At 44.2% G+C, this 24539-nt stretch overlaps 2 protein-coding genes across 4 annotated transcripts; one reads left to right on the plus strand and one right to left on the minus strand.

Moving 5' to 3' along the window:
• On the plus strand, positions 1 to 16910 carry PEX13 (peroxisomal biogenesis factor 13). Its single transcript, XM_035110908.2, has 4 exons — positions 1 to 120; positions 9432 to 10129; positions 13404 to 13529; positions 14108 to 16910. Exons 1-4 carry the CDS (start codon positions 71 to 73, stop codon positions 14404 to 14406), a joined length of 1173 nt encoding a protein of 390 aa, XP_034966799.1. The 5' UTR covers positions 1 to 70; the 3' UTR covers positions 14407 to 16910.
• On the minus strand, positions 16141 to 23733 carry LOC118082989 (inner centromere protein). 3 transcript variants are annotated; one of them, XM_060273147.1, is made up of 7 exons: positions 23587 to 23733; positions 23280 to 23503; positions 21408 to 21539; positions 19460 to 19618; positions 19172 to 19287; positions 18117 to 18222; positions 16141 to 16277 (listed from the first exon to the last, which is right to left on the minus strand). In XM_060273147.1, the coding sequence occupies exons 2-7, from the start codon at positions 23466 to 23468 to the stop codon at positions 16245 to 16247; spliced, it is 735 nt and encodes a 244-aa protein (XP_060129130.1). In that variant the 5' UTR covers positions 23469 to 23503; positions 23587 to 23733; the 3' UTR covers positions 16141 to 16244. The 3 variants fall into 3 exon arrangements, with proteins under 3 accessions (XP_060129130.1, XP_060129132.1, XP_034966801.2); XM_060273149.1 differs by lacking the exon at positions 19460 to 19618; XM_035110910.2 differs by having other exon boundaries at positions 23280 to 23733.
• Between the last annotated feature and the right edge of the window lie 806 nt (positions 23734 to 24539).

The following is a 24539-nucleotide window of genomic DNA, read 5'->3' on the forward strand; positions in this document are numbered from 1 at the left end:
CGGCCAAGCCTGGGCGAAGGTCCGGCGAGGAGGAGGAGGAGTGAGGAGGCGCCGCCGCCGCCGCGAGACGATGGCGGCCAACCAACCGCCGCCCCCGAAGCCCTGGGAGAACCGGAGGCTGTGAGTGCGGCTGGGGGCGCCGAGGGGAGGGGGGGCCCGCTTGTGTGGGAGGGAAGGCGGGAGAGCCCCCAGGAGGAGGGGCCGCCGCCGCCATTCCCTCCTCATCGGTTTATGGCTATTAATAGGTTCCGGGGGTCACTTCCCGCCCCGAGGAGTGTGGCAGAGGTGGGGGAGGCACTCTGCACATGCTCAGGGGGGCCACTCTCCTCCAAGGTCGTGGAGTGGCGGGGGGGGGAGCGAACACAAAACGAACAGGTTCCGGGGCTCAAGGGAATCATTCCCCTCCCCCCCCCACCTTCCCTGAGCCCCCTGCCGGGTTTCATCCTTTCAGTGTTGGGTTTATTTTCCACCCAACAACACGGGATTCCTACATTGCAGGGGGTTGGACTAGATGACCGCTAGGGACCCTTTCAACTCTATGATTCCATGAAACTTGGGAGGCTGAAATGGTGGTTTCTGGCATGAGCCTTGTTTTTCCTGACACGCTGGCGTGGTGGGGGTGGCGGCAGTGAGCCAAGGGGGTTGGACTAGTTGACCCTCGGGGATCCCTTCCATCTCTACGATTCTATTATTCCTCTCCCCCCCCCCTTCCATGGGGCAATATCATCTACACACACACACACCGTATATGATATGCCACTTTTCATTCAAATGAATTGCAAAGCGGCTTACAAACAATAAAGAATAACAATGCAATAGAACGTCACAAATACAGCATAAATAGTGTAGAATAATTAACATCACCAGTGAGATCATTGCAGCCTATTAAACACTGCTAACAACATCTTAAAAGTAGGCTGAACGTCACAATTGAAGCAAAAGTCGTGTTATAAGATTAATAAATCAATGCAGCATTTATGATAAAAAATAGCAGCTGAAAAATAAGCTAAGCGCTGTTCTGTTCATAAGGGGTGTCTTCAGCATACTGGCCCCCTTTTCTTTTTTCTCACACACTTGGGCAGGAAAGAGTAACAAACCTTTTTCTTCTCCTCCCCTTAATGGGTAAACCATCCTCTCCCCACCCCATAAAGGGGTGTATTCAGCCTTTCCCTTCTTGCTCCCACGCAATGCCCCACTTACTAAGGGGACAGGAGGTGGCAGGAGTCCATCTTCAAGGGGGAGGCAGATTCCCCCATTCACACCTCTTTCATAAATAATTGCTTTATAAACTGCTAAGTTTCCTCTCTTCTCTTCTCCCCCAGCCAGGCTCATCAAGGGTCAGTGTCCTGCATAGGCACCCACAATAATACAGACAAACAAAAATAGGGAAGACACCCTTCACCTGTCTGGTGCTGTCAGTGACATTAATGACATGAAGGGGCTTGGGGAAAGGTTGCATGCTCATTTTTCATTGCTATTATTTTTGAAAGATTTCACTTTATGCTCTGTTTTGGGATGCCACCCAGTGTTTTAGGAGCTATGTGAATAATGGTTATTATGATGATGTTTGTATTCAGTTTATGCTATCCTCACCTTGGACTCTGAATTGTGCATTCATTTTACAAGAGAGAGATAATGTGAGTGGACAAATGTTGGGATATGTGGGTTAACGCTCCATATTACCCCTTTGGAACTTTGAATTCTTCAAATCCTTTTCAGAAATCTTAGAACTCAATGCTAGGATGTATCCTATAAACTGGAATTGAAGAGTAAAACGATAGTGTGTTTTGCAACATGGTATTGTCCCACATCATACCCCTTTTATTGATTATTTTGATTTTTCTTTTTTCATACAATCTTAGAGTTGGAAGGGACTCCAATGGTCATCTAGTCCAACCCCCTGCAATGCAGGAATCTCCGCTAAAGCATCCATGATAGATAGCCATCCAACCTCTGCTTAAACCCTCCAAGGAAGGAGAGTCCACCACCTCTTGTGGAAGTCTGTTCCACTCTTACTGTCAGAAAGCAGCTCTTACTGTCAGAAAGCTTTTCCGAATGTTTCATCAGAATCTCCCTTCTTGCAACTTAAAGCCATTGATTCAAGTCCTACCCTACAGAGCAGGAGAAAACAAGCATGCTCCCTCCTCCATGTGACAGCCCCTAAGATATTTGAAGATGGCTATCCTATCTCCTCTCAGTTTCCTCTTTTCCAGGCAAAACATACCGCTCCTTCAAGCACCCCTCATAAGGCTTAGTTTCCAGGCCCTTGATCATCTTGGTTGCCCTCCTCTGCACACCTTCTAGCTTGTCAACATCCTTCTCAAATTGTGGTGCCCAGAATTGGACACCGTATTCCAAGTGTGGTCTGACTAACGCAGAATAGAATGATACTATTACTTCCTGTGATCTGGACACTATATTTCTGTTGATGCAACCTAGAATAGCATTAGCTTTTTTTGCTGCTGCATCACACTGTTGGCTCATGTTAAGCTTGTGGTCCACCAAGACCCCTAGGTCCTTTTCACATTTACACACCAGAAGGCCTTGGTGTTGCTGATAGCCTTGAATTTTGCTCCACCATCTGCATGCCGGCGCTCAGGATGGTCTACCTTGTAGAAATTTTCTTAGTGAATCAGCAGCAAGTTGTTGCTTGTGTTCTGCTGCAATTTAGTGTTGGTCTGACATGCTTCCCCACCTCCCTCCCCTTTCCCAACAAAATGGGTGTGTTGGCACAGGAGTTCCAAAGTGGTTAGCATTACTCCCTACTCCCAGCAGATTAGGGTTGCATAACATACCCACATATGTTGTGGTCCTGCCTAAATGTAGGAGAAAACTAAATTCAGTAGGACTTGACTTCTGGGTAAGTGCATACATTTGATCTGGAAAGATATTTTCTAGCACCATAATGAGATCTCAGGAGCCATGTAAAAGTAAACACAAGTCACACTGGGACTTCCTGTAAGCTTACTGCTTGATATGCTTCCTGAAAGCTTTGCTTCCTGTAAGCTTTTACCGCTTGATATGCAGAAGCAGCTTCCTCATGATCATTTTGTAAAATAGGAAGTGGGTGCTAACTGGCCAGGGCATCGGCTGTCAAAATCAGATCACCTCCTGGTGCAACTGGACTTCTCCGCGACCCTTCACCTCTGCAGGGAGGTGGGACCAATTCGGATGGTCCGCTCCCACCACTTAATGGATCCAAATGGTTTCCAGAGAGTGATAGGGGATGTTTTATCCCATGTTGATGGCCTTTCAGCTGATTCCCTGGTGACCCGTTGGAATATGGAGTTAACCAGGGCTATTGACTGTCTGGCTCCGAAGCGCCCTCTCTGATTGCATGGAGCCCGGGCAGCCCTGTGGTTTTCCCCGGAGCTGAGGGTGATGAAACAATCGCTGAGATGGCTAGAGTGCCAGTGGCGGACAACTCATTCTGAAGCTGACCGGACACGGGTTAAAGCTCAACGTTGAGCCTACTAAGTGGCGATGGTGACTGCGACGGTGAAGAAGACTTTCTTCACCGCCTCTATTGCATCTGCAGAAAATAGTAGCAGGAGACTCTTTCAGGTGGTTTGCAATTTAATGGAACTACCGTTACCATTGGGGCATTGTAAAGACCCCAAGATCTCCTGCAATGATGAAAGTTTTTTGCAGATAAAGTCGCTCAGATTCGGAAGGAGGTAGACACCACCGTGGGAGCAGGGCCGGGGCGGGAGAGTGCTGGAGCTCTGTCTGGTTGAGTTGCATGGAATCAATTTCAATCCGTTACCCCCGAGTATGTGGACAGGCTGCTCGAATGCGTGAAACCAACCACCTGTCTCCTTGATCCTTGCCCATCCTGGCTAATAAAAGCAAACCGGGAAGGGCTGGGTGATGGGCTCGGGGAGGGGGGTAGTGAATGCTTCCCTCTGTGAGGGAGCATTCCCAGACCCGCTGAAAGAAGCGGTCATTAAACTGTTTCTTAAAAAAACATATTTAGACCCGGCCAATATGGCCAGCTATCGCCCAGTCTCAAATCTTCCATTATTGGGCAAGGTTGAGTGGGTGGTTGCTGAGCAGCTCCAGGCACACCTGGAGGATGCGGAACATTTGGATCCCTTCCAATCGGAATTCAGGCCTCATCATGGGACTGAAACTGCCTTGTTTGCGCTAGTTGATGATCTCTGGAACGTCTAGAGGAGCTGGGAGCTGGGGGTACTGTTATACAGTGGTTCCGCTCCTTCCTCCTAGGCCGTGTCCAGAAAGTGGTGGTGGAGGATGAGTGTTCAGAACCCTGGGCCCTCACTTGTGGGGTGCCTCAGGGTTCTGTCCTCTCCCCCATGCTTTGTAACATCTACATGAAGCTGCTGGGAGAGATCATCGGGGGGGTTGGGTTTGGTGTCCATCAATATGCGGATGATACCCAGCTCTACCTCTCTTTTAAATCAGAACCAGTGAATACAGTGAAGGTCCTGTGTGAGTGCCTGGAGGCGGTTGGAGGATGGATGGTGGCTAATGGATTGAGCTTGAATCCTGACAATACAGAAGTACTGTTCTTGGGGGACAGGGGGCAGGCTGGTGTGGAGGACTCCCTGGTCCTGAATGGGGTAACTGCCCCTGAAGGACCAGTTGTGGAGCCTGGGAGTCATTTTGGACTCACAGCTGTCCATGGAGGTGCAGGTCAGTTCTGTATCCGGGGCAGCTGTCTATCAGCTCCATCTGGTAAGCAGGCTGAGACCCTAGCTGCCCGCGAACTGTCTTGTCAGAATGGTGCATGCTCTAGTTATCTCCCGCTTGGACTACTGCAATGCACTCTATGTGGGGCTACATTTGAGGGTGACCCGGAAACTACAACTAATCCAGAATGCGGCAGCTAGACTGGTGACTGGGAGCGGCCGCCAAGACCACATAACACCAGTCCTGAAAGACCTACATTGGCTCCCAGTACGTTTCTGAGCACAATTTAAAGTGTTGGTGCTATACGGCCTCAGCCCAGTATACCTGAAGGAGCTTCTCCACCCCCATGAGGTCCAGTGCCGAGGGCCTTCTGGCGGTTCCCTCACTGCAAGAAGCAAAGCTACAAGGAACCAGGCAGAGGGCCTTCGCCCACCCATCAGATGTCAAAGAGATAAACAACTATCTGACAATTAGGAAACATCTGAAGGCAGCCCTATTTAGGGAAGTTTTTAATGTGTGGCATTTTAATGTATTTTAATCTTTGTTGGAACCTGCCCAGAGTGGCTGGAGAAACCCAGCCGGATGGGCAGGGTACAAATAATATATTATTATTATTATTATTATTATTATTATTATTATTATTATTATTATTATTATTGGCTAGGGCACCAGCTGTCAAAACAGCTACTGAAGGAAAGTCCCTGGAGTTCCAGACACCTGAAATAAGCCAAGAATTACTGTTGGGACTGCAAAGTTATTAACTATCATGTGATGTAGTTAATCATTCTAGATTTGCAAATATCTGTCTTCCTGCTGTGTCCACTAGCAAGGAAACTTAAAGCTCTTTTAGTCTGTGTATCACTGACATAGTATGTCTGGGAAGGCTGGCTACTTGCGAGCAAGTAAATGTCATGGACCTATTTACAGGGTGGTACCATTCCCATTTTATACAGTGAGCAATTTGGATTAAGAGACCACTTTTTTGCTCAAATAGCAATCCAGTGCATCAGTTGAGACCTCAGTTTTGAACCCAGGTCCAAGGCTGTCCAGTCAGTCTGTCCCTGCTGATATTACAGTACGTAGTTGTGTCAACAGAATGTCCTCTGCCTCTTCCAGGCCATTTGGGAGTTGCAGCCTGGGTTTGTTTCTAGTTTCAGCCACGTGCTGTGTAATCTGCATGGGCAGAGACAGCAGAGGAGATTGGCAGTTTCGCAATTAACCTTTGACACAAACCTGCAGCTCTACCCTCGGACTTAAAATTGCCGTGTTGTATAAAGTCACTCAAAGGACCCGAACCTGCGCCTGTTTAGGCGACTTGATAAAGAAGTCCCACAGGGTTCAGAGAAACCTACTCCCAAGTGAAAAGCAGACAAGAGTATTGCGGCACTTTGAATCAGTCGCTGAAGATCAAGAGCGAGCATTAAATCTCCTCCCATCTCCACCAGTATGGGGGTGGGAGGGAAACAGCTCTGTCTTGATATTCAGGTATTGTTCAAGGGAGGAGAGGAAACTCATTTCCTTTCCTCCCCATTGCAGCTCAGGGCTGGTAGGAAGGGGACTTCTGCCCCCAGATGTGATGGAGAGGAAGGCCCCTGACAGTTTGCAAAGGTGTATCACCTTCCTCTGGTGTGGTGCCATGCAAGACAGTCTTGGCATGCAGGAAATGGGAAGTACCGGTAGCACTCCCAAGTAATTTGTGATGCAGGGAGAGGAAGAGGTGTCTGATTTTGGGAGAGGGCTGGCAGACCACTGGGAATGGCTTCATGGGTCACAGTTTTTTTTTAACCCCCCCCCTTGTTTTAAAAGACTAGCATATTTTTAAAGTGTTCATGGGCTAAATCTCACCGCATGAGATGCATTATCTTTGGCAGAGAGAATGCGAGAGATGTACACAGAGGAAAGAATGTAAACAAAGGGGCCTAAAGCCTGTGAAATGTAAGCATAATAGCAGTCTTATGAATAGGCTGCTACTCTTATCTTGCACATGTTTGAGTTTTGCGTAGAAATGTCACCAACCTATTGTACAGCTTGCATTTCATGGTCTTTTACACTCACTGTTTACAATCTCCCTCTTCTTTGTGTGTGTGTTTGTATCTGCAGATTGAGAATGATGTAGGCTCTGGTCCACGAAGCTTATGCCATGAGTAAAACTTTGCCTTCTTACAAACAGACTTAACAGTGTTCCTGCTCTGGAATTTGTCTCCCTGCCTCCAAGCATGGTCACATCTAAACAGTGGGCAGGATTCACCTTAGGCAGTGAAAGCCCTGCACAAAGGACTTTCTTGTGTGCAATGGGGATTTCCCCCATGTCCTCCCTCTCTGTGCCCTTTGCAACCCCTGAAATTGGCTTGGGGGGTGGTCAGGATTGCTCCATCTGACAAGCTGCACTGCTTGGGCAGATAGAAAGTTTGTAATAGCACAATGTGGAATTCCACCCCATACATTTAAAGTGCAAGCCTTCCCCCAAAGAATTCTGGGGATTGTAGCTACCCCCTCACAGAGTTATAATTCCCAGCATCCTTGGCAAACTACATTTCCCAAGATTCTTTGGAGGAAGCTGTGTGCTTTAAATGTATGTTGTGGAATGTGACCTAAGTGTTCACAAGATAACAGCCCAAATTTAGGAAACTTTGCAGCTTCAGATTTCAGTACATACCTTCTGGGCATTCACAACAGCCAAGATTTTCTAAAGGCTGTTGCCATTCAATAAACAATTTGAGCACATAAAATTGAACAGGTTGCTCATCCCCATAACTTAAGCTCCTTTTCTGTGGTGGTGAAATGTCTTTGGGTTTCACTGCTAATTAAAACTAGATGCGCTATTGCAATATTCCGTTGCCTTAATTAAAACCTCCCTCTTGAAAACATTATGGCTTCATGTTTGCAAAATAAGCCATTTTATTCCCTTTAAGGGCCTGATATGCAACATGGTTTCATTAGTATTTTGCAAGTTCAGATTCCTTTGAAAATTCAGATTCCCAAATTCTTCCTTTTGACAAACCTCCATGCATGAAGTTGCAGATAACGTGTAATTTGATCAGAACAGGTGTACACACTTTGTATTTTAAGAGATGTGTATTGATCTGCATGTTATGTGCCATTTTTTAAAAAATTGTTGCATGTAGAGTAACCTGCTTTGTGTTAGAATGCCACAAGATATGATTATGGCCATTAGCTTGGCATATTTATAAAAACAAAGTGCCTTAGTTTTGTACAAGCAAAATTGCAAATAGACCCAGTTGCAGTCCACTTCTTAAAAGCTTAGTTTTCACCCAGACTTTCAGATCTTTCCACTGTGTGTTTTGGCACCCACAACAGGTTCTTTGCCATTTCTGCCACACCTTCCTTTGACCTTTCAAATCCTTCAGTGAGGCAATAAGTTGCCTGTTTCAAATCGGTAAGCAGGTGTCTATGTCACAGACATTTGAGGGGAGCGGTGAAAAGGTTGATAACAAGGAAGAGGCAAAGTCAAAAAAGGCAGCAGAATTGTCATACTTCTAGTTTCTCCAAATAGACCAAAGGTTGCCAAAAGAAGACAAGGAGCGATTCAGAAGCAATAAAGGACTTGAATGTCCCTCTTTGAGTGATGGCAACATCCTGTAGGTATCCACAGCATCTGCAGGGGCCCACATAGGCTATCCCTGCTGCAAGTGCAGAAATGCATTTTAGGATTTATTCCTTTGTGTGTCATGTATATCCTTTTAGGCTTACCACTGGTGTTTCATGTGTGGGTTTGGGTGTGGGGTTCCACAGTGACTGTTGATTCTCTACAGGTAGAGATGCTATTATTCTCCTCCGGGCTGTTGCCTGATGCATTGATTGAAGGCATGCATTTGTGGTGGCTGTTTGCGAAAGGATTTGAGTGCAGGGTAGGACGCCTGCATCCGGAGTCCTTAAACCTCCTAGGCAACGAGGCTAAGCACAATTCCAATAGAAATGGACCACTGTGGAGCACCGCTGCTCGATTCCTTTGTCACGCTTGCATAAGCCCCTTGCTTTGAACAACCATATGCAGTGCGAAGCTTTAGGAGTCATGGGCTAAAGGGGTGCGCCCAGATAACAGCAAGGCAGAGGATGTTGGTAACATCCCCCACCGGGTGACTAAAGTCAATTTCTGTTCCAAATTCAGACCTAAATCCCACTTGGCATGGATAAAGGAAACCATCTTCACCCAAGACCACCAGTCACTTTTTCAAGCACTTTGCCTCGGAAGGGAATGTTTGCCATAGGCTTGCTGTTTTCAGAAGTGGCCTTGCTGCAGCTTCCTTTAAAAAAGCTGGAACCTCTTCCTCTCTTAAGGAGGCGTTTTCTACCCAGCAGACATCCTCTCCCTGCCTCACTGCAGCTCATGCACATTCAGCTGAGAAGTATTCATCCCAAAACAACTGCTAGGTAATGCCTTTATTAGGACAGACTAATAAAACTTTATGAATTGGTCCTAATAAAGATGTTGCCATTCTGCTTCTGTTGAATGTCCGTCCCTACCAACATTGGTCCAGCACAGCTGAACCACAGTCTTTGTTAAATATGAACTGTCTATTCAGATTCAACATTTTTATTGTGTCAAAAACCAGAGCAGAGGATCAGTGTGTGGTTGTTGTTGTTTTTATTAAGTCTAGTGTTTTAGTGATGCCTGAACCTGGGTCCAAAGAGCTGCACATAGGCATAATTAATGTCAACTTCTAAGTGTACACACTGTTTGGAAGGAGTGTGGGATGAGGGATTATTTTTTAGCATAAAACCGTCCCGTGTGCTAACATTGAACTTGTGCATTTTAGATCTGCAGATGTGGGAGTTAGTCAGCTGACGCGGCCCGGGCAGCCCACCCTCACCCGCGTGCCCCCTCCCATTTTGCCAAGGCCATCTCAACAGACTGGGAGTACGGCCCTGAGCTCTTTCAGGCCTTCGTACAGCAGCCCCTTCAGCTCAGGCTATGGCACGTACGGGAACTCCTTCCACGGAAACTACAGCCCTTACAGCTACGGATATGGCGGCATGGGCTACAACCGGTTTCGGATGGATGACGTTCCCGCGAGCCGGTTTGTGCAGCAGGCCGAGGAGAGCAGCCGCGGCGCGTTCCAGTCCATCGAAAGCATCGTGCATGCCTTCGCCTCGGTCAGCATGATGATGGACGCTACCTTTTCGGCGGTCTACAACAGCTTCCGAGCCGTCTTGGATGTAGCCAACCACTTCTCCCGGCTCAAGATCCACTTCACCAAGGTGTTTTCAGCTTTTGCCTTGGTCAGAACTATACGGTACCTTTACAGGCGACTCCAGCGGTTGCTGGGTTTGAGAAAGAATTCCGAAAATGATGATTTGTGGGCAGAAAGCGAAGGGACTGTGGCCTGTGCTGGCCCCGAGGAAAGGGCGGCCAACTCTGCAAAATCCTGGCCCATTTTCCTATTCTTTGCCGTTGTTCTTGGGGGTCCCTACCTCATTTGGAAGCTGCTGTCCACCTATACTGAGGACGAAACAGGTAAAAGAGTTGTTGTAATTGTGGGGATCCAAGCACTTTTACAAGTATTTCCCGGTCTGTGCTGCTGGGCTGTGGGGTAAAGCGAGCAAGTGGCAACACAGAATCAGGTTCCAATTAAGACCATGAAGGCAACCTGAACTTTGCCCAGGTGTTTCACAGGTTTTTGGTGAATTACATTTTCTAATGTGGAAAGCAAGCTTGTGTGTTATCATTCCTTCTCAAAAATATTTCTATGGAGAGAAGCATTGGCTGGCTTCACGATTTTTCCCATGTTGTAATTTTTGCATAGCGTGTACACACACACATGATGATTCACAATACATTGCCAGGACAAAAATTATGAAACTGATACAGTGGTATCTCCGGTTGTGAACGGGATCCGTTCTGGAGGTCCAGCCTTATACCAAGGTTTTTGCAACCGGAGAGACCGCTTCTGCGCATGCGTGAGCGGCAAAACATTTCCGGGTTTGCTGCTTTCGCTGCTGGGTAATGTAACCCAGGGTTCCACTGTAAAACGATATGGACTTCAAACCGGTTTTGGACGATATATTGATCTATCGCTCAGCCCTAGTGTACATGACAGTGTTACAAGCAAGTCCACAGTAGTTACTAGCAGCCTTCCAGATGGGTCCACAAAAGTTAGTGGCTTGTCTGGCTACAGACCTTTGTGACCCAGTAAAGAATTTCCTCTCTTGCTCACCTGTCTCTTCACCTGGGATACTCATTTGCCACAGGAGACCAGGGAAGCAGCAAATTGAGAGGCAACCAAGTTTCAAACACCCCTTTCTGCCCTCTTCAGCCTGGATTTTACCCCCCCCCCCCTTTTCCGCCTTATCCATAGGTCAGTGTTGTATTTGCTAACGGCTAAACAGCATTTGGCAACCCTGCTTCACATGGGAAACCCTAGTTTAGCATACATCAGGGGTCGGCAAGGTTTACCTCACCTGAGCTGGTTCACTCCAGTGGGGATCCCTCCATGGGCTGGATTGCGTGCACACATGAGCACGCGCAGACGCAATTTCTGGCACCGCAGAAGCAAATCCCTGCACCACGCTGTGCCAGTTTAGCACAGCGTGGGGTGACTTGCCGAGTGGGCAGCTTGGTTCAGGGGCGGCACCGTGGGCTGGTTAAATGACCCCCGTGGGCTGCTTGTGGCCCATGGGCCTTAAGTTGCCTACCCCTGGCATACATTCACTTAATTTAAAAACATCTAAGTTGCTTCATATTTAAGCATCTATTTAAGCCAGGCACCCCCAAACTTTGGCCCTCCAGATGTTTTGGACTACAATTCCCATCTTCCCCGGCCACTGGTCCTGTTAGCTAGGGATCATGGGAGTTGTAGGCCAAAACATCTGGAGGGCCGCAGTTTGAGGGTGCCTGATTTAAGCATTATGCAAATATACAGCAGTATATTATGCATAATAAAAGCAGAGATACAACCTTACAACCAGTATTATAAAAGCATGCTGCTAATCATCATCATCATCATCATGAATTCAGTAATAACATGGTCTAATCTTCATGTTGTGTGGGAGAAGGGTTTTTTTGTGTGTGTGATTAAAGGTAGGATTAATAATGGTTAATGTGGGAGGCAGATGGGGGAAATGATAGCAAGCTGAGGTTCTGAAGAAATCTGTGACACATATATTACTGCAGAGGTCTACAGCCTTGGACAGTAGCCAAAGGGGAAGTGAAATAACAATAAAATAAAGAGAAATAAGCCCTTTTGCCTCAAATCAAATGGCAGGCACATTGTGTTAAGCTCGTCTTTTACCTGGTGGTTAGATGCTCTTTACACCCCACCCCAAGGGTAGAATTGATTTGTCTCAGAACAGGAATGCATTATAACGTGACTGGCCTCTCTGGTTTTCTGCAGTGAGTGTGAGTTCACCATATGCTCTTACCAGCATCCTGAAACAAAAGCTCTGCCTCCTCCAACCAGCCATGCAAACAAAGGACAGAGTTCATCAACAAATATTCTCCATCAACAATCCTGCCTATTGCAAACACCAACTGCAATTTATTTTAAAAGCAACACTTTATTTAGGCTTTGTATTTTTGCTTGCTTTTGTGTTTGTCCTGTTTTAAGTTTGAAGCAAGCTGTCTACAGCCAGCAATATGCTTGAGTTGATAGAAACCAAAAACATTTGATGCCACCCTCTCTTAATATCCGTGGCATTTCTCATAATCTAGGAAGGCACCGTTTTCAACCTGATCTCATAATTGGAGGTGTCATTGCATTGCACTTTGCTCAGCGATGGCAAAGACTGGACTGGGAATTTGTAGTTTAGCTGCCAGCTACTTTCATGGCTGAACAGAGAATCTAACCTCAGGTCTCGCATGTCCCACTCTGTTCCAAGTCCACAGCGCTATGCTTGGTGTTATATGTGGCTCCTGCCAAGGGATTCTAAAGGAGGGTGAGAAGAGCAGGCTTAGATACTGTGCTTCCCTAATTTCAGCTTCAAGGAGGGAGGGAAGAGCAAATCTTGCTTTTATTTACCAGTATAATGAAAAGGGAGTTTAGAACATGTTCCAATGTCTAGTGAATGTTCAATAAAAAAATTCCTTCAGTAGCACCTTAAAGACCAACTAAGTTTTTATTTTGGTATGAGCTTTCGTGTGCATGCACACTTCTTCAGATACAGTGAAATAGAAGTCCCCAGGCACTTATGTAGAGAAGGGGCGGGGAGGAGTGAATGTTCAGTGTGAGCACTCTGGAATTTGAAATGCTTTGCAGGCCAAGCAGAGCCATTCTGAGAATTTTGGGCAGAGTGCTGGAAAAAGGCTTTGAAGGTGTAAAATACTTCAGTATAGCACATGGGCTGACTTTAACCGATCAAGTAAAGCACTTTAATTTGTGTGCACCCTGGCCCTCTGTTAAGGGGTTCAGTCAGGTTTGGAAATCACTTCTTGGTTGGTTGCCTCTGGCAAATTGAGATTGTCTCCAAACAACCACTTACAAAAACTTCTCTCTTTCTTTGTAGCTCACAAATGACATACATCAGTTGTGTGTGTACATTTGTGCTTTCCTGTTAGCTTTTGAACTTATTTACGAGTCTGAGATGTTTCAGCCTTGGCACAACAACTAGGGGAATTGAATTAGGGCAGCCTGAAAGTTGATAGCTTGGCTCATGAGCTGTGTAGCAGAGTAGGGAATTGAACTGGGTTTCCTATACCCCTTGCACCATACTGACTCTCAAAGATTGTTTTCTAAGAGACTGTACTGATCCAGCAGAGTTATGTTGACTTGTTTATCCCTTGTTCTGTGGAACAGTTTCCAGCAATTGGGCAAGTGGAGAGGATGATCATGTTGTTGGGAGAGCAGAATACGATTTCAATGCTGTTTCGGAAGAAGAAATTTCTTTCCGTGCTGGCGAAATGCTAAAATTGGCACCCAAAGGTAAGATGGTTTTGATTCATTGTGATTTCCCACCCACAGATATTTCAGTGCAGTATCTAGGAAAACAGAAGAACATTTACCCTCTTGACCTAACTGTATGTTAAGGAACAGTTTGAGAACTTTAGGGGCAATTTGTTTGTCTAACAGGGAGCAGTGGCACTTCTTGCAAATGGTTACTTGTTCCATAGAAATACCTACATCTTCAGTCTTTAGATTTGTTGTATAACTTGTGTCAATGTACTCAGACTAGAGGTATGCGACTAGAGTTGACTGGTTTAATATATTGTATGAAGTTTCTGAAAGCTACCCTTCACTGTTTCTGTTAATGACATTTGCTAGTCCTTTTTGAAATCTTGACATTTCAAAGTCATTGGTTTGGTCATTGAACTATTTTATTAATCATTACGTCTCAAGTGTGCTCTTCAGATTGGTTTTCACTCAAGTCTCAAGGTTTGAGAAGGTCACACAAAATCTAAACGAACTGGTCTTTGCAGAATTCTCCAAATACTTTCAACAACTCAGTTATCTATTCATGGGCTTCTCTGCTAACCACTCATGTCTGTCTTTTTTCTTGCCAGAACGACAACCCAAAATACGTGGCTGGCTCTTGGCTAGCCGTGATGGCCAGACAACAGGACTTGTTCCAGCTAATTATGTCCGAATACTCGGCAAAAGGAAAGGAAAGCGAGCCGCAGAACTGGAGAAGGTTACCGAGCACGAGCCGGCACTCAGCAATGCCACTTTGATCCAAGGAGCCACAGCCACCGACACCCTGGAAGAGCAAGAAGCTGCCTTTGAGTCTGTTTTTGTAGAAAATAATAAAGTTCCCAACACATCCAGCTCTGCTGTGCTTGGTGGAGATAAACAGGACCTTTGATGCATTTATTAAAGTAAGCCTGTGGTGGTCACAGTAATTCTGTAGGGTAGGCATTCAGTAGTGATGTAGCTGAACACTGTTTTTGTGGTGCCCAGGTACTTGCTGTTCACACCTGGTAGAGACATTGGGAGGGATGTTTTCAGTCTAAGCCTGTGCTTGGTTCTTTTGACATTGAACAGTTGCGTTAAGCAGGCTAGCATCCATTTCATTATCTCAGGCGTGGGTGAGTTTTGGCGTGCAGGAGACCTTGCACCTTGTCCCGTTCAATGGAAGGAGCTGGGCTGAGACGTTCCCCAGGCAGCTGTCTGCTTTGAAGTTCTCCTCAGGGACTGAATACAGCGTCATTGTGGCAGTTCCGAGAAAGAACACGTTTCCACCAAGTCTTCACGCATTGGTTTTCTTTCCCTCCTTACACCCAGTTATTGTGAGATGAAGAATCTCTGGAAACCTTTTGGGGGAGGTGAATTAATACTTCCATAAGTTAGTAGTTCTGTATGGAAGGCACTTTAGAACTGACAGCAAGCCTAGTTAATTGTAGTTCCAAGATGTGAGCTGACATGTCCTTGGTCCTCTTTTCGTAGATAAGCTTTCTACTCTGAGCTTTGAAATCTGCTCCTTTGTGCTGCCTTAGACCCCAGTGCTTGAAGCTTCATGTCATTCTTTGCCTGGACTAATAGGCAATAGCTCTTTAACTAGAAATACTGCATCACTTTTTCTTCCAGTTCAAATTTGTGACATCTGTGGCTCTGCTTTTTTCCTGTCAGCTGCAAGCTGGCCTATCAAGAATACCTGATTGAGGCTCAAACTGCATGTGACAGCAGATCTGTATGTTTTAAACCCAAATCTGCCACTATTACATGCAGTCTCAGCTTCAATGTTTAGTAAATGTAATACATAAATCTGATTTTATCGTCCCTTACAACTGCAGGTGTGAGCTGATAGTCATCCTTTGGCATTGCTCCTAAGGATGCTAAACTTTGCTTCTATAAAGGTTGAGATGTTACTTTACAAAACTGGACTGACATGAAAATAAAACTTTGTTTTCTGAAATCATGTTTGCTACTGTATTGATGCCACAGTATTCTGAATAGTGAGATAAAAATCCAGGTTGATTCTGGGAAGCTGTGATAATTGATAAAACTAATTTCAGGCTGCAATTTATTAAAGTGGTAAACCAGAGCTCTACAATTTCTGTAGTAGCTATGAATTTCCAGTGTGACACAACTGCATATTCATCTTTGTAGACTGTTTTAAAATAAAATACTGAGTCTGACACATGTGCATCTTGGATTCTGTCAATCTTAAATCACAATCCTTCTATAGAGTACCCAAAGTTTCACTACATGGCCATTAACTTCCATGGTCCTCTGGTAACCATGTGAGGTTATAGCTGCTCTGGGTTAGGGAAAATCAGGATGAGACTTCTGGATGAACCAGCTGCATTTTTATTGTTTTACTTCAATTTAAAAAGGGAGGGAAAACTTACATCCTGCCAGTTTTCAAAAAGGAATCCAAGGTGGCTTACAGCCACAAAAATAACAAGCAATATAAAAATGAAAACCACAAGATACATTAAATTACTATCACAATAAAACAGCAATTAGCACAGGAAGCAAACAATCCCTGTATGTAACAACTCATAAACAAGATTAGGTAAATAGAGACACCACTTGTGCACCCCATACAAGACAGATTACACAACATGGAAATCCAAGGGCACATCAGATTCTTCGCTGGTTGAGTGCAAATATGGCATCTCTCATAGCTCCTAGGAGTGGCCATCCTGGGAAATAAGCCTTGGAACAAGCATACACACCTGACCCAAGTTGCTTGCATGACTATGGACTGATCTCTTTCGATTTGCAGTCCCTCTGCACAGAAAAAGAAGGGGAAAAATGGGGCGGCTGAAATGTACTAGGAAAGTTATCTTCATATGTAATACTTCAAAATTTTAACTAAATATTTGCTTCCCTCCACACCCCTCAAAAAAAACCCCCAAGCCTATTGAAAAATAAAAGTGGCTAGGGTTGGTGGTGGGAAAATGTTCCACATTTTCATTAGACTTACACTTTGTGAGATCAAAATGTTACAGATTATTTTCAGATAATACTATAGTAAAATCAGCAGGTTGAAAAGTGTTTTGCTTAAAAAGGATTTATTATTGATTTACTAAACTTCCAGACAGGTCCTAAATGTATTCACTTAGAAGTACGGTAGGTCCTACTGAATTTGATGGGGCTTGTCCCAGGAAGTACCCTTGGATTGCAGTCTTTATCTTACTTTATACCGTACTTGCTTAAACTATACTTAACGAACAGTCATATCTGTGCATATTGAACTTCAATAGATAAGTATGTATAGTGGACCTTGCCTCTGACACTTTGACTCTGCTTGTTTTGTTGGAGCCAGAACTAAAATGGATGTAAACAACCTAGATATACTAAAAGTTTTATCATGCGGTTGGATTAACCTTGATGAATCTATTAAATGCGGTTGAAACTTGACTGCAGCACTGGGTTTTTTTTAATTCACACTGAAATCACAATACAACTGAGTGAAACTGGGACTATGGGAACATTTCAGGTAGAAAAGTGGTTTTGATGTTTCCCTTCTACTCTGTAATCTTATAAATTGGGGAAATGGCTGTATGGGTGGGTAGGCTTTTTTGAGAGTGGGGGATGTTATTTTAATCACACCTGTGGAACAGATAAGGGAATGTGTCTTGGGGGCATCAGAATGCATCTATATTGAGAAATAGCAGGAAAGGTGTACAAAGGTGATGGCGGTTTTGGAGTTGCAGAGTACAAAGGCCACTTAAGATTAAGCTGCTCTCAACTCTGAATTTAATAATGCAACTTAAAGGAATCACAAAATGCTGTTTGTTTCATACATGCCTAATAAAACACAAAGAGGGATGCGGGGTCTAAACCACTAAGCCTAGGGCTTGCTGAACAGAAGGTCAGCGGTTTGAATCCCTGCGACGGGGTGAGCTCCCGTTGCTCAGTCCCTGCTCATGCCAACCTAGCAGAAAGCATGTCAAAGTGCAAGTAGATAAATAGGTACCACTCCGGCGGGAAGGTAAACGGTGTTTCCGTGTGCTGCTCTGGTTCGCCAGAAAGCAGCTTAGTCATGCTGGCCACATGACCCAGAAGCTGTATGCCGGCTCCCTCGGCCAGTAAAGCGAGATGAGCGGTGCAACCCCAAAGTCATTTGCAACTGGACTTAACTGTCAGGGGTCCTTTACCTTTACCTTTAGGTCCAGTCGTGACCAACTGGGGTTGCGTGCTCATCTCGCATTATTGGCCGAGGGAGCCGGCGTATAGCTTCCAGGTCATGTGGCCAGCATGACAAAGCCGCTTCTGGCAAACCAGAGCAGCACATGGAAACACCGTTTACCTTCCCGCTGTAGCGGTTCCTATTTATCTACTTGCATTTTGACGTGCTTTCAAACTGCTAGGTTGGCAGGAGACCTTTACCTTTAATAAAACACAAATTTCAAGATTGATTGTTTGCTTTTTGGTAAAAAAAATTGTTTTATCAGTTCCATAAATGCATAGGAGAAACCTAGCCAAACAACACAAAAATTGCTGCTGCATAACAAAGTAGTTTTGTTACTTTGAATCTAAAGAACATACAAGTGTTTTATGGAAGGTGGTTTTTAAAAATAATAATATTGCAGTAGATGCCCAAGCACATTTTCCTTCTCTCACCTTTTTTGCATTGAGTTCTTTTTCAAGTTTTGTTTTGAGAATATGTGATTTCTCCATGAATTTATTTATTTCTCTCCTGAGTTCATGTGTCTGTTGTTGATGTTCCCTGCAAGAAGGAAAACAAATTCCATGAGGCAGTTTCATTACAGTAAGGACAAGTCATTTATTGTTGTACTAGTGTTATTTATTAAGAAAAGTCCTTCTGGACCAAAGGTCCACCTAGCCCAGCATCCATTTTTCTACAGTAACCAAGCAGATAATCGAACCATACCCTCCGGAGCAGGAGAAAAAGAGCTTGCTCCATCCTCCTCCTACCCTTTAGATCAGGGTTTCCCAAACTTGGGTCTCCAGCTGCTTTAAATATTTGAAGATGGCTATATCTCCTCTCAGTCTCCTCTTATGAAGAAGATCCTTAATTTTATGATTCACGAAGAGCCTCCCTGTGTAACAGCTGATGTGTGATCTTATGATACTTTGAACTGTATATAGTTTTGATTCTACCATATAAATAGTCTGCAGGTTTGAGGTTCCATAAGCAGTAAATTGGGTGCTATTTTGCAGACTCATGCCCCATACTATAAACCAGGGGTGGCCAACTCCCAAGAGACTGTGATCTACTAACAGAGTTAAAAACTGGCAGTGATCTACCCCCTTTTTTGGGTTCAGGTCAAAGTTGTTGAGCTTTTCTTAGGAAGGAGGAAGGTCAATGTTGTTGAGTTTTTTCAGGGAGGAGGTAAAATGTTGAGCTTTTTTTAGGGGAGCCACAGTTGTTCAGCTTCTTTGAGGGGAGCCAATGATCTACCAGCGATCTACCACAGACGTCCAGTGATCTGCCAGTAGATCACGATCTACCTGTTCGACATGCCTGCTATAAACAAACAAGCAGAAAACTTAGCCTGTTGCCCTGCACTGAAAGAAGCTGCTTAAATAATCAATTGATTTCAATGTGATTAAAGACAGTCTGTTAGTAGGGGTGGCAGCCATAGTTAAAAGTTACATCTACAAGATTAGAATCATTTGAGGAGATCCTGCTTTCAGACATTTGAACATCGTACCGGGATTTTTCTTGGAAGGTACCAGAAATATATTGCTTTATCTTGAGAATATTTTCTTCTCTGCGCCTTATATCAGCCTCACTCTGTTTTTTCATTTCATGCACCAGCTCTGCATGCTACAAAAGGAAGCAAGCGGCATTGCAGTGTGGTTACTAAATACTGAGGGATAAGTTTAGTGTGAAAAATGTTTATTTTCCAGATAAGGTTTCAATGTATATTAGAATGAAATAATAGTAACCTAAATAAAGCAAGAGCTACAAATGATGCCTGTTTTCCTTTGTGACAAACCTGTGTTTCTTGTTCCTGAATTATTTTTGTGTAATGTGCTACAGTTTCATCGAGCAACTGGCTCTGCTCCTTGACTAAATGTTCTGATTCTTCCAGTTGTCTTTCAGTCTCTTTCTGGTGTTCTTTTTCAAATTCTATTGCTGTTCTATACTCAGTAGCCTGTAGTAATAATAATAATAATAATAATAATAATAATAATAATAATAATAATATTCAACCCAATTATACTATAATCCTATATTTGCTTATTCAGAAGGAAGTCCTTCAAATCCTTCCTCAAAACAACATCCTAGTTTCATTCCTGCTTCTGTAACTAATCCTAGGTACAATAATAGAATCACAGAGTTGGAAAGTACCCCCAAGGGTCATCTAGTCCAACCCCCTGCAATGCAGGAATCTCAACTAAAATGTCCATGACAGATGGCCAATAAATACATATTGTTAGAGGTTGTGGAGGGTGAGGAGTCTGTCCAAATTATATCTGTGGGTTCCTCGTGATTCTCCACCTGTGAAGTTAGAATCTACATTATGAAACCTGGTGTACCGGTCAAACAAGTTCCTTGGGTGGCTTCACCTGCGTCTTAAAGAGTTCTAAGAAGAGAGGTTTTGCAATAGTGGCAACTGCTGACGCTTCCAGGAGGGGAGAAGGCACCTGGGTAAATGCCCGAAGGAGAACGAAAGGCCAAGATAGTTAGTTTTTTTTATTTGGCTGTGTTGAACCCAAAACTAAGCCCCCTTACAGGTCATCTCTAGGAAGTTAGTGAAGAGGAAAGATTTATTAGAGTGTTCTTTTAGAGTGTTAATGCTGTGATCCCTTCCATCCTATCCTCCTCGGGTTGTATATAGAAGTCAACAAAACCATATATCCTAAAGGCACCATAGTCTTCATTGACTTTTGTTCCAAGGAAACTGAACCCTGGGTCCCCAGGAGTCTCCCACTGCTCATATGCAAGCAACAATATTATTTTCCTGCAGGCTCTGGCTTGCACATGGATCTCCTTTGCCTGAAAAAGCTGCTGTAGAAAAGTAAATGCAATGAAAACTCCTTTGCACACATAGATTTGTTCTCCTGAAGCAAATGGAGTAGTCTGTGTTAGGGCTAGGCAAAGATCCCTTCCCCCACCCACACACTAACCTGGGTACCACCTGCCCTGACCTGGATTCAGCCCTGAATCAATTCAAGGGTGGGGCTAATAGTTTAATTGTTTCCTTCCCCCCACCTCACCCCAAGAGCAGGAGGGTGCAATCCTGCAGAGTGCTGCTTACAAGTGCCTTCTCTGCACACAAGGGGCTCTAAAACACAACACATTTTTAATTACAGCATTTCCAAGTTTATCAGATGTTCCATATTTTCAGCAAAATCATTATTAGAAGCAAAGTCTTCACTCCACATCTAAAGATCAACAGAGAAGAAGCTACGCAGAGCTTCTGGGGAAGTGAAATCCACAATTGTGGGAGTCATTGAGGAAGTCCTGCCTATAAACAGCTCAATTCTATGCATGTCTACGCAGTTAGGTCCTATCAACTTCAAATGGAAATTACTCCTAGGGAAGTGTGCACAGGATTTCAGAGTATGATGTTTAGATGAAATCTGAGAACCCAAGGTGTTTTAGATGTGCAGGAAAACTGCAACACGTGAATGTTACAAACAAGTATTTGAAAATAATTATTTAGATATAATCATAGCTGCCAAGTTATCCCTTTTTTCAAGGGATTTTCCCTTATGCTGAATAGGCTTCCTCGCGAGAAAAGGGAAAACTTGGCAGCTATGGATATAATCCTCAGATTTGATGTGTCTTCTCAAAGAAAAGTGGATTATTGAGCCTCTGGTGAGCTGCCTGCCATACATGATGGTTAGGCTAAATTTGGCTTGATGGGGTCACATGTTGTATGGGTTTGATTTAACGCTTCAGTCTCTCATAAATCAGTAAATCTGAATTTACAATACCTGGTCTTTTATTAGTTTAGTTAATCTTGATATTGATGACTCCTTTTCTTTTAGAATACCTTTGAGCTGCAGGTGTTTCTTTTGCAGAGCTTTAAACTTTTCCAGAGAATTGTTCTCTTCACCTAAGGATGCCTGTTTGATAATAAAGATGCTTGTTGAATTATGGTTAATACAAATGCAAAATGAACTAGAAATTGTTTTCAGGCCCCCTAGTGGTTAAAACTAAATTAAGGGCACAAATGTGGTTGCACGGCAGATTTGTATAACAGCATTATGAAATTGGCAGTTTTATTTTCAATTTCTTTCCAAGTGATCTATGGCATGAAATTTGCCCTTTTCATGGTTGCTGCACACTGCGTTGACAGTTTTAATCGAGCTATCTACTATGACCCCAAGGTATAGCTCCTGTTCTGTCACCTCCAGTTCAGACCCCATGAGCATGTGCGTGAAATTAAATATATTTTTTGCTCCAAAATGCATCACTTTACACTTGTTTACACTAAATTGCACCTGCCATTTTATTGCCCATTCTCTCAGTTTGGAGAGATCTTTTCAGAGCTCTTCATAATCTATTTTTGTTTTAACAACCACAAACACGAATTTGCGGTCATCAGCAAACCTGGCCACATCACTGCTCACTCATAACGCTACATCATTTATGAACAAGTTAAAAAGCACAGGTCCTAGTACAGATCCTTGGGGGATTCCACTTTCTACTTCTCTCCATTTGGAGAAATGTCCATTTATTCCTACTCTTTGCTTCCTGCAACTTAAATGATTCCTGATCTACAAGAGGACCTCTCCTTTTACTCCTTGACTGCAAAGCTTACTTAGGAGCTTTTGGTGAGCTACTTTGTCAAAGGCTTTTTGAAAGTCCAAGTACACTATGTCAACCAGATCACCTCTATCTAAATGCTTCTTGTCACTCTCAAAGAATTCTAATAGGTTTGTGAGACAGAACTTTTCCTTGCAGAAGCCATACTAGCTCTGCTTCAATAAGGCTTGTCCTTCTATGTGCTTATTTATTTTATCTTTAACAATACTTTCCACTAGTTTTCTGGGGACAGACATTTAGCTAACTGGCTTGTAATTTCCAGGATTCCCCTGGATCCTTTCTTAAGAATTGGTGTTACATTGGCTACTTTCCAGTTCTCTAGTATAGAGGCTGATCCAAGGGGCAATTTACATATTTTTGTTAGAAGATCAGCAATTTCACATTTTAGTTACTTGAGAATTCTCAGGTGGATGCCGTCCAGACCTGGTGATTTGTAGGTTTTTATTCTGTCTGTTATTTTGGCCTGGAGCTTCATCTCTTGTCATCTCCGTTCTGTAAAAATCCCTTCCTCTGTTCTCTGAAATCATGACTTTGTTCATTCATTTTTTACCAGACAGCCAGATAATGTAATTTCATATAGCTGTCTTCTGATGTTTTCTGTGCACTCCTTCCATGTTTCCCACACCTGATTTGTGGCAATTATGTTGGTAGCAAAATGTAATTGGAGCTTCAGCTAACCCAGGGTGGACAGAGAAAAGCACTGCCAAGGCTTTTCAGGGCTTCTCCTTTATTCAGATTCAATCCAGTTTATTGCTCCCTGTTGATTATAGCCTGTGTTTGGTCATCCTGACATTACTGGCTTCCATTTTTAAATCCTACGTGTACCACCAAACATGCACAATGTTACCTTTTTTTAATGTGCCAGAATACAGTATTCTAATAAAGAACAGTCACTATTTCAAAATATATCACCCTGTGTTGATTTCAGTTTTAATCTATCTCATCTGTTCTTGTGAATTCTATAGGGGACCCATGGGCGTGTTGTTGTTGTTGTTCTAAGTGGAGAAGGGAAATCTCGCACACACTTTTTGTCTTACCATAGGGTCGCTCCCAACTTTCCTGCTTGTTTCTTGATTTCCAGTTGCCACACCAACTGTGCCAGGTGTAACTCTTGGTTTGATAGTCCTGTCTGTAAGAAGTGATCCAGGACTGTAATGTCTGAATGGTTCATGCTCTTTAAAGGCACGTCCTCTTACTTTCAAAGCTTGGGACTTCATATGGGTCATTTTCTCTGTTGTCGAGAGCTCTCAGGTAGGCTTACCTATATGTAGAAAAGTAAACAGGTGTTGAAAGGTGCAGTACAAATGGATAAAACAAATATATTCACAACATTCTGTCTCTTACACTGTAGTGTGGCCCTCCAGATGTTATTGGATTCTAACTCTGGTCATCAGCTTCAGGGACGATGGTGTTGTATAACAATGGGATCTGTTCTCTGGTGACCAAAAAACAGAAGTTACCCAATGTCAATTATGTCGCTTGCTTTTTGAGGGGCTGTGTGGATAGGGAGAAGCAACATTTATTAGTAAGCAAAGTCTAATAAATAAATTAATATTATGTACACTGTAATATAAATATTATATATAATATAAAAAATATATATATATTGTTTATATTATACACACACACACACACACACACACACACACACCGGTAATTAGATTTTATATACAGCATATATATATATATATATATATATATATATATATATATATATATATATATATATATATATATATATATGTGAAATAACGACGATACGACGTCAACAGGCGGAGGTTGTGCTTCAAGTGACGTCACGCCGCAGGTAATGTGGGCCCAGGTGGCGTCACGACAAAGCACACGTGGGGGCTTCGCGCGCGAGCCCGTCCCGTTTCGCGCTCTTTTCCCTTCCCCAAACAGCTCTCGCCTTCCTCCCTTTCTCTCCCCCCCCCCACCAGAGAGAGAGAGAGACGCCTCGCCTGAGAGGCTCCGCCAGCGTCGCAGCCGCCGCAGTAGGCCCGCTGCTGCCGGTTGCTAGGCGACCGGACGCTGAGGGGCGGGGCTGCCCGGCGCGGGAGAGAAAGAGAGAGACCAGAAGGGCAGCAGGGGAAGGGAAGGGACGGGGCCGCTGCACTGCGGCAAAGCCAAGCTGCGGGCGGGCGCTCACGCCCCTCCCCTCCCCGGCCCCTCTCATTGGCCCGTTTGGAGAGAGCGGGTGGCGGGGAAGGGCTCGGCGCGGCGAGAGGATTGGCCGGCGCGGTGTGACTGACAGGGCCGCCTGGCCCGCCCGCCGCAACAACCAACCTTTCTTTTTT

This window comes from Zootoca vivipara, chromosome 3 (assembly GCF_963506605.1).
Source record: "Zootoca vivipara chromosome 3, rZooViv1.1, whole genome shotgun sequence".
Taxonomy (NCBI): Eukaryota; Metazoa; Chordata; class Lepidosauria; order Squamata; family Lacertidae; genus Zootoca; species Zootoca vivipara.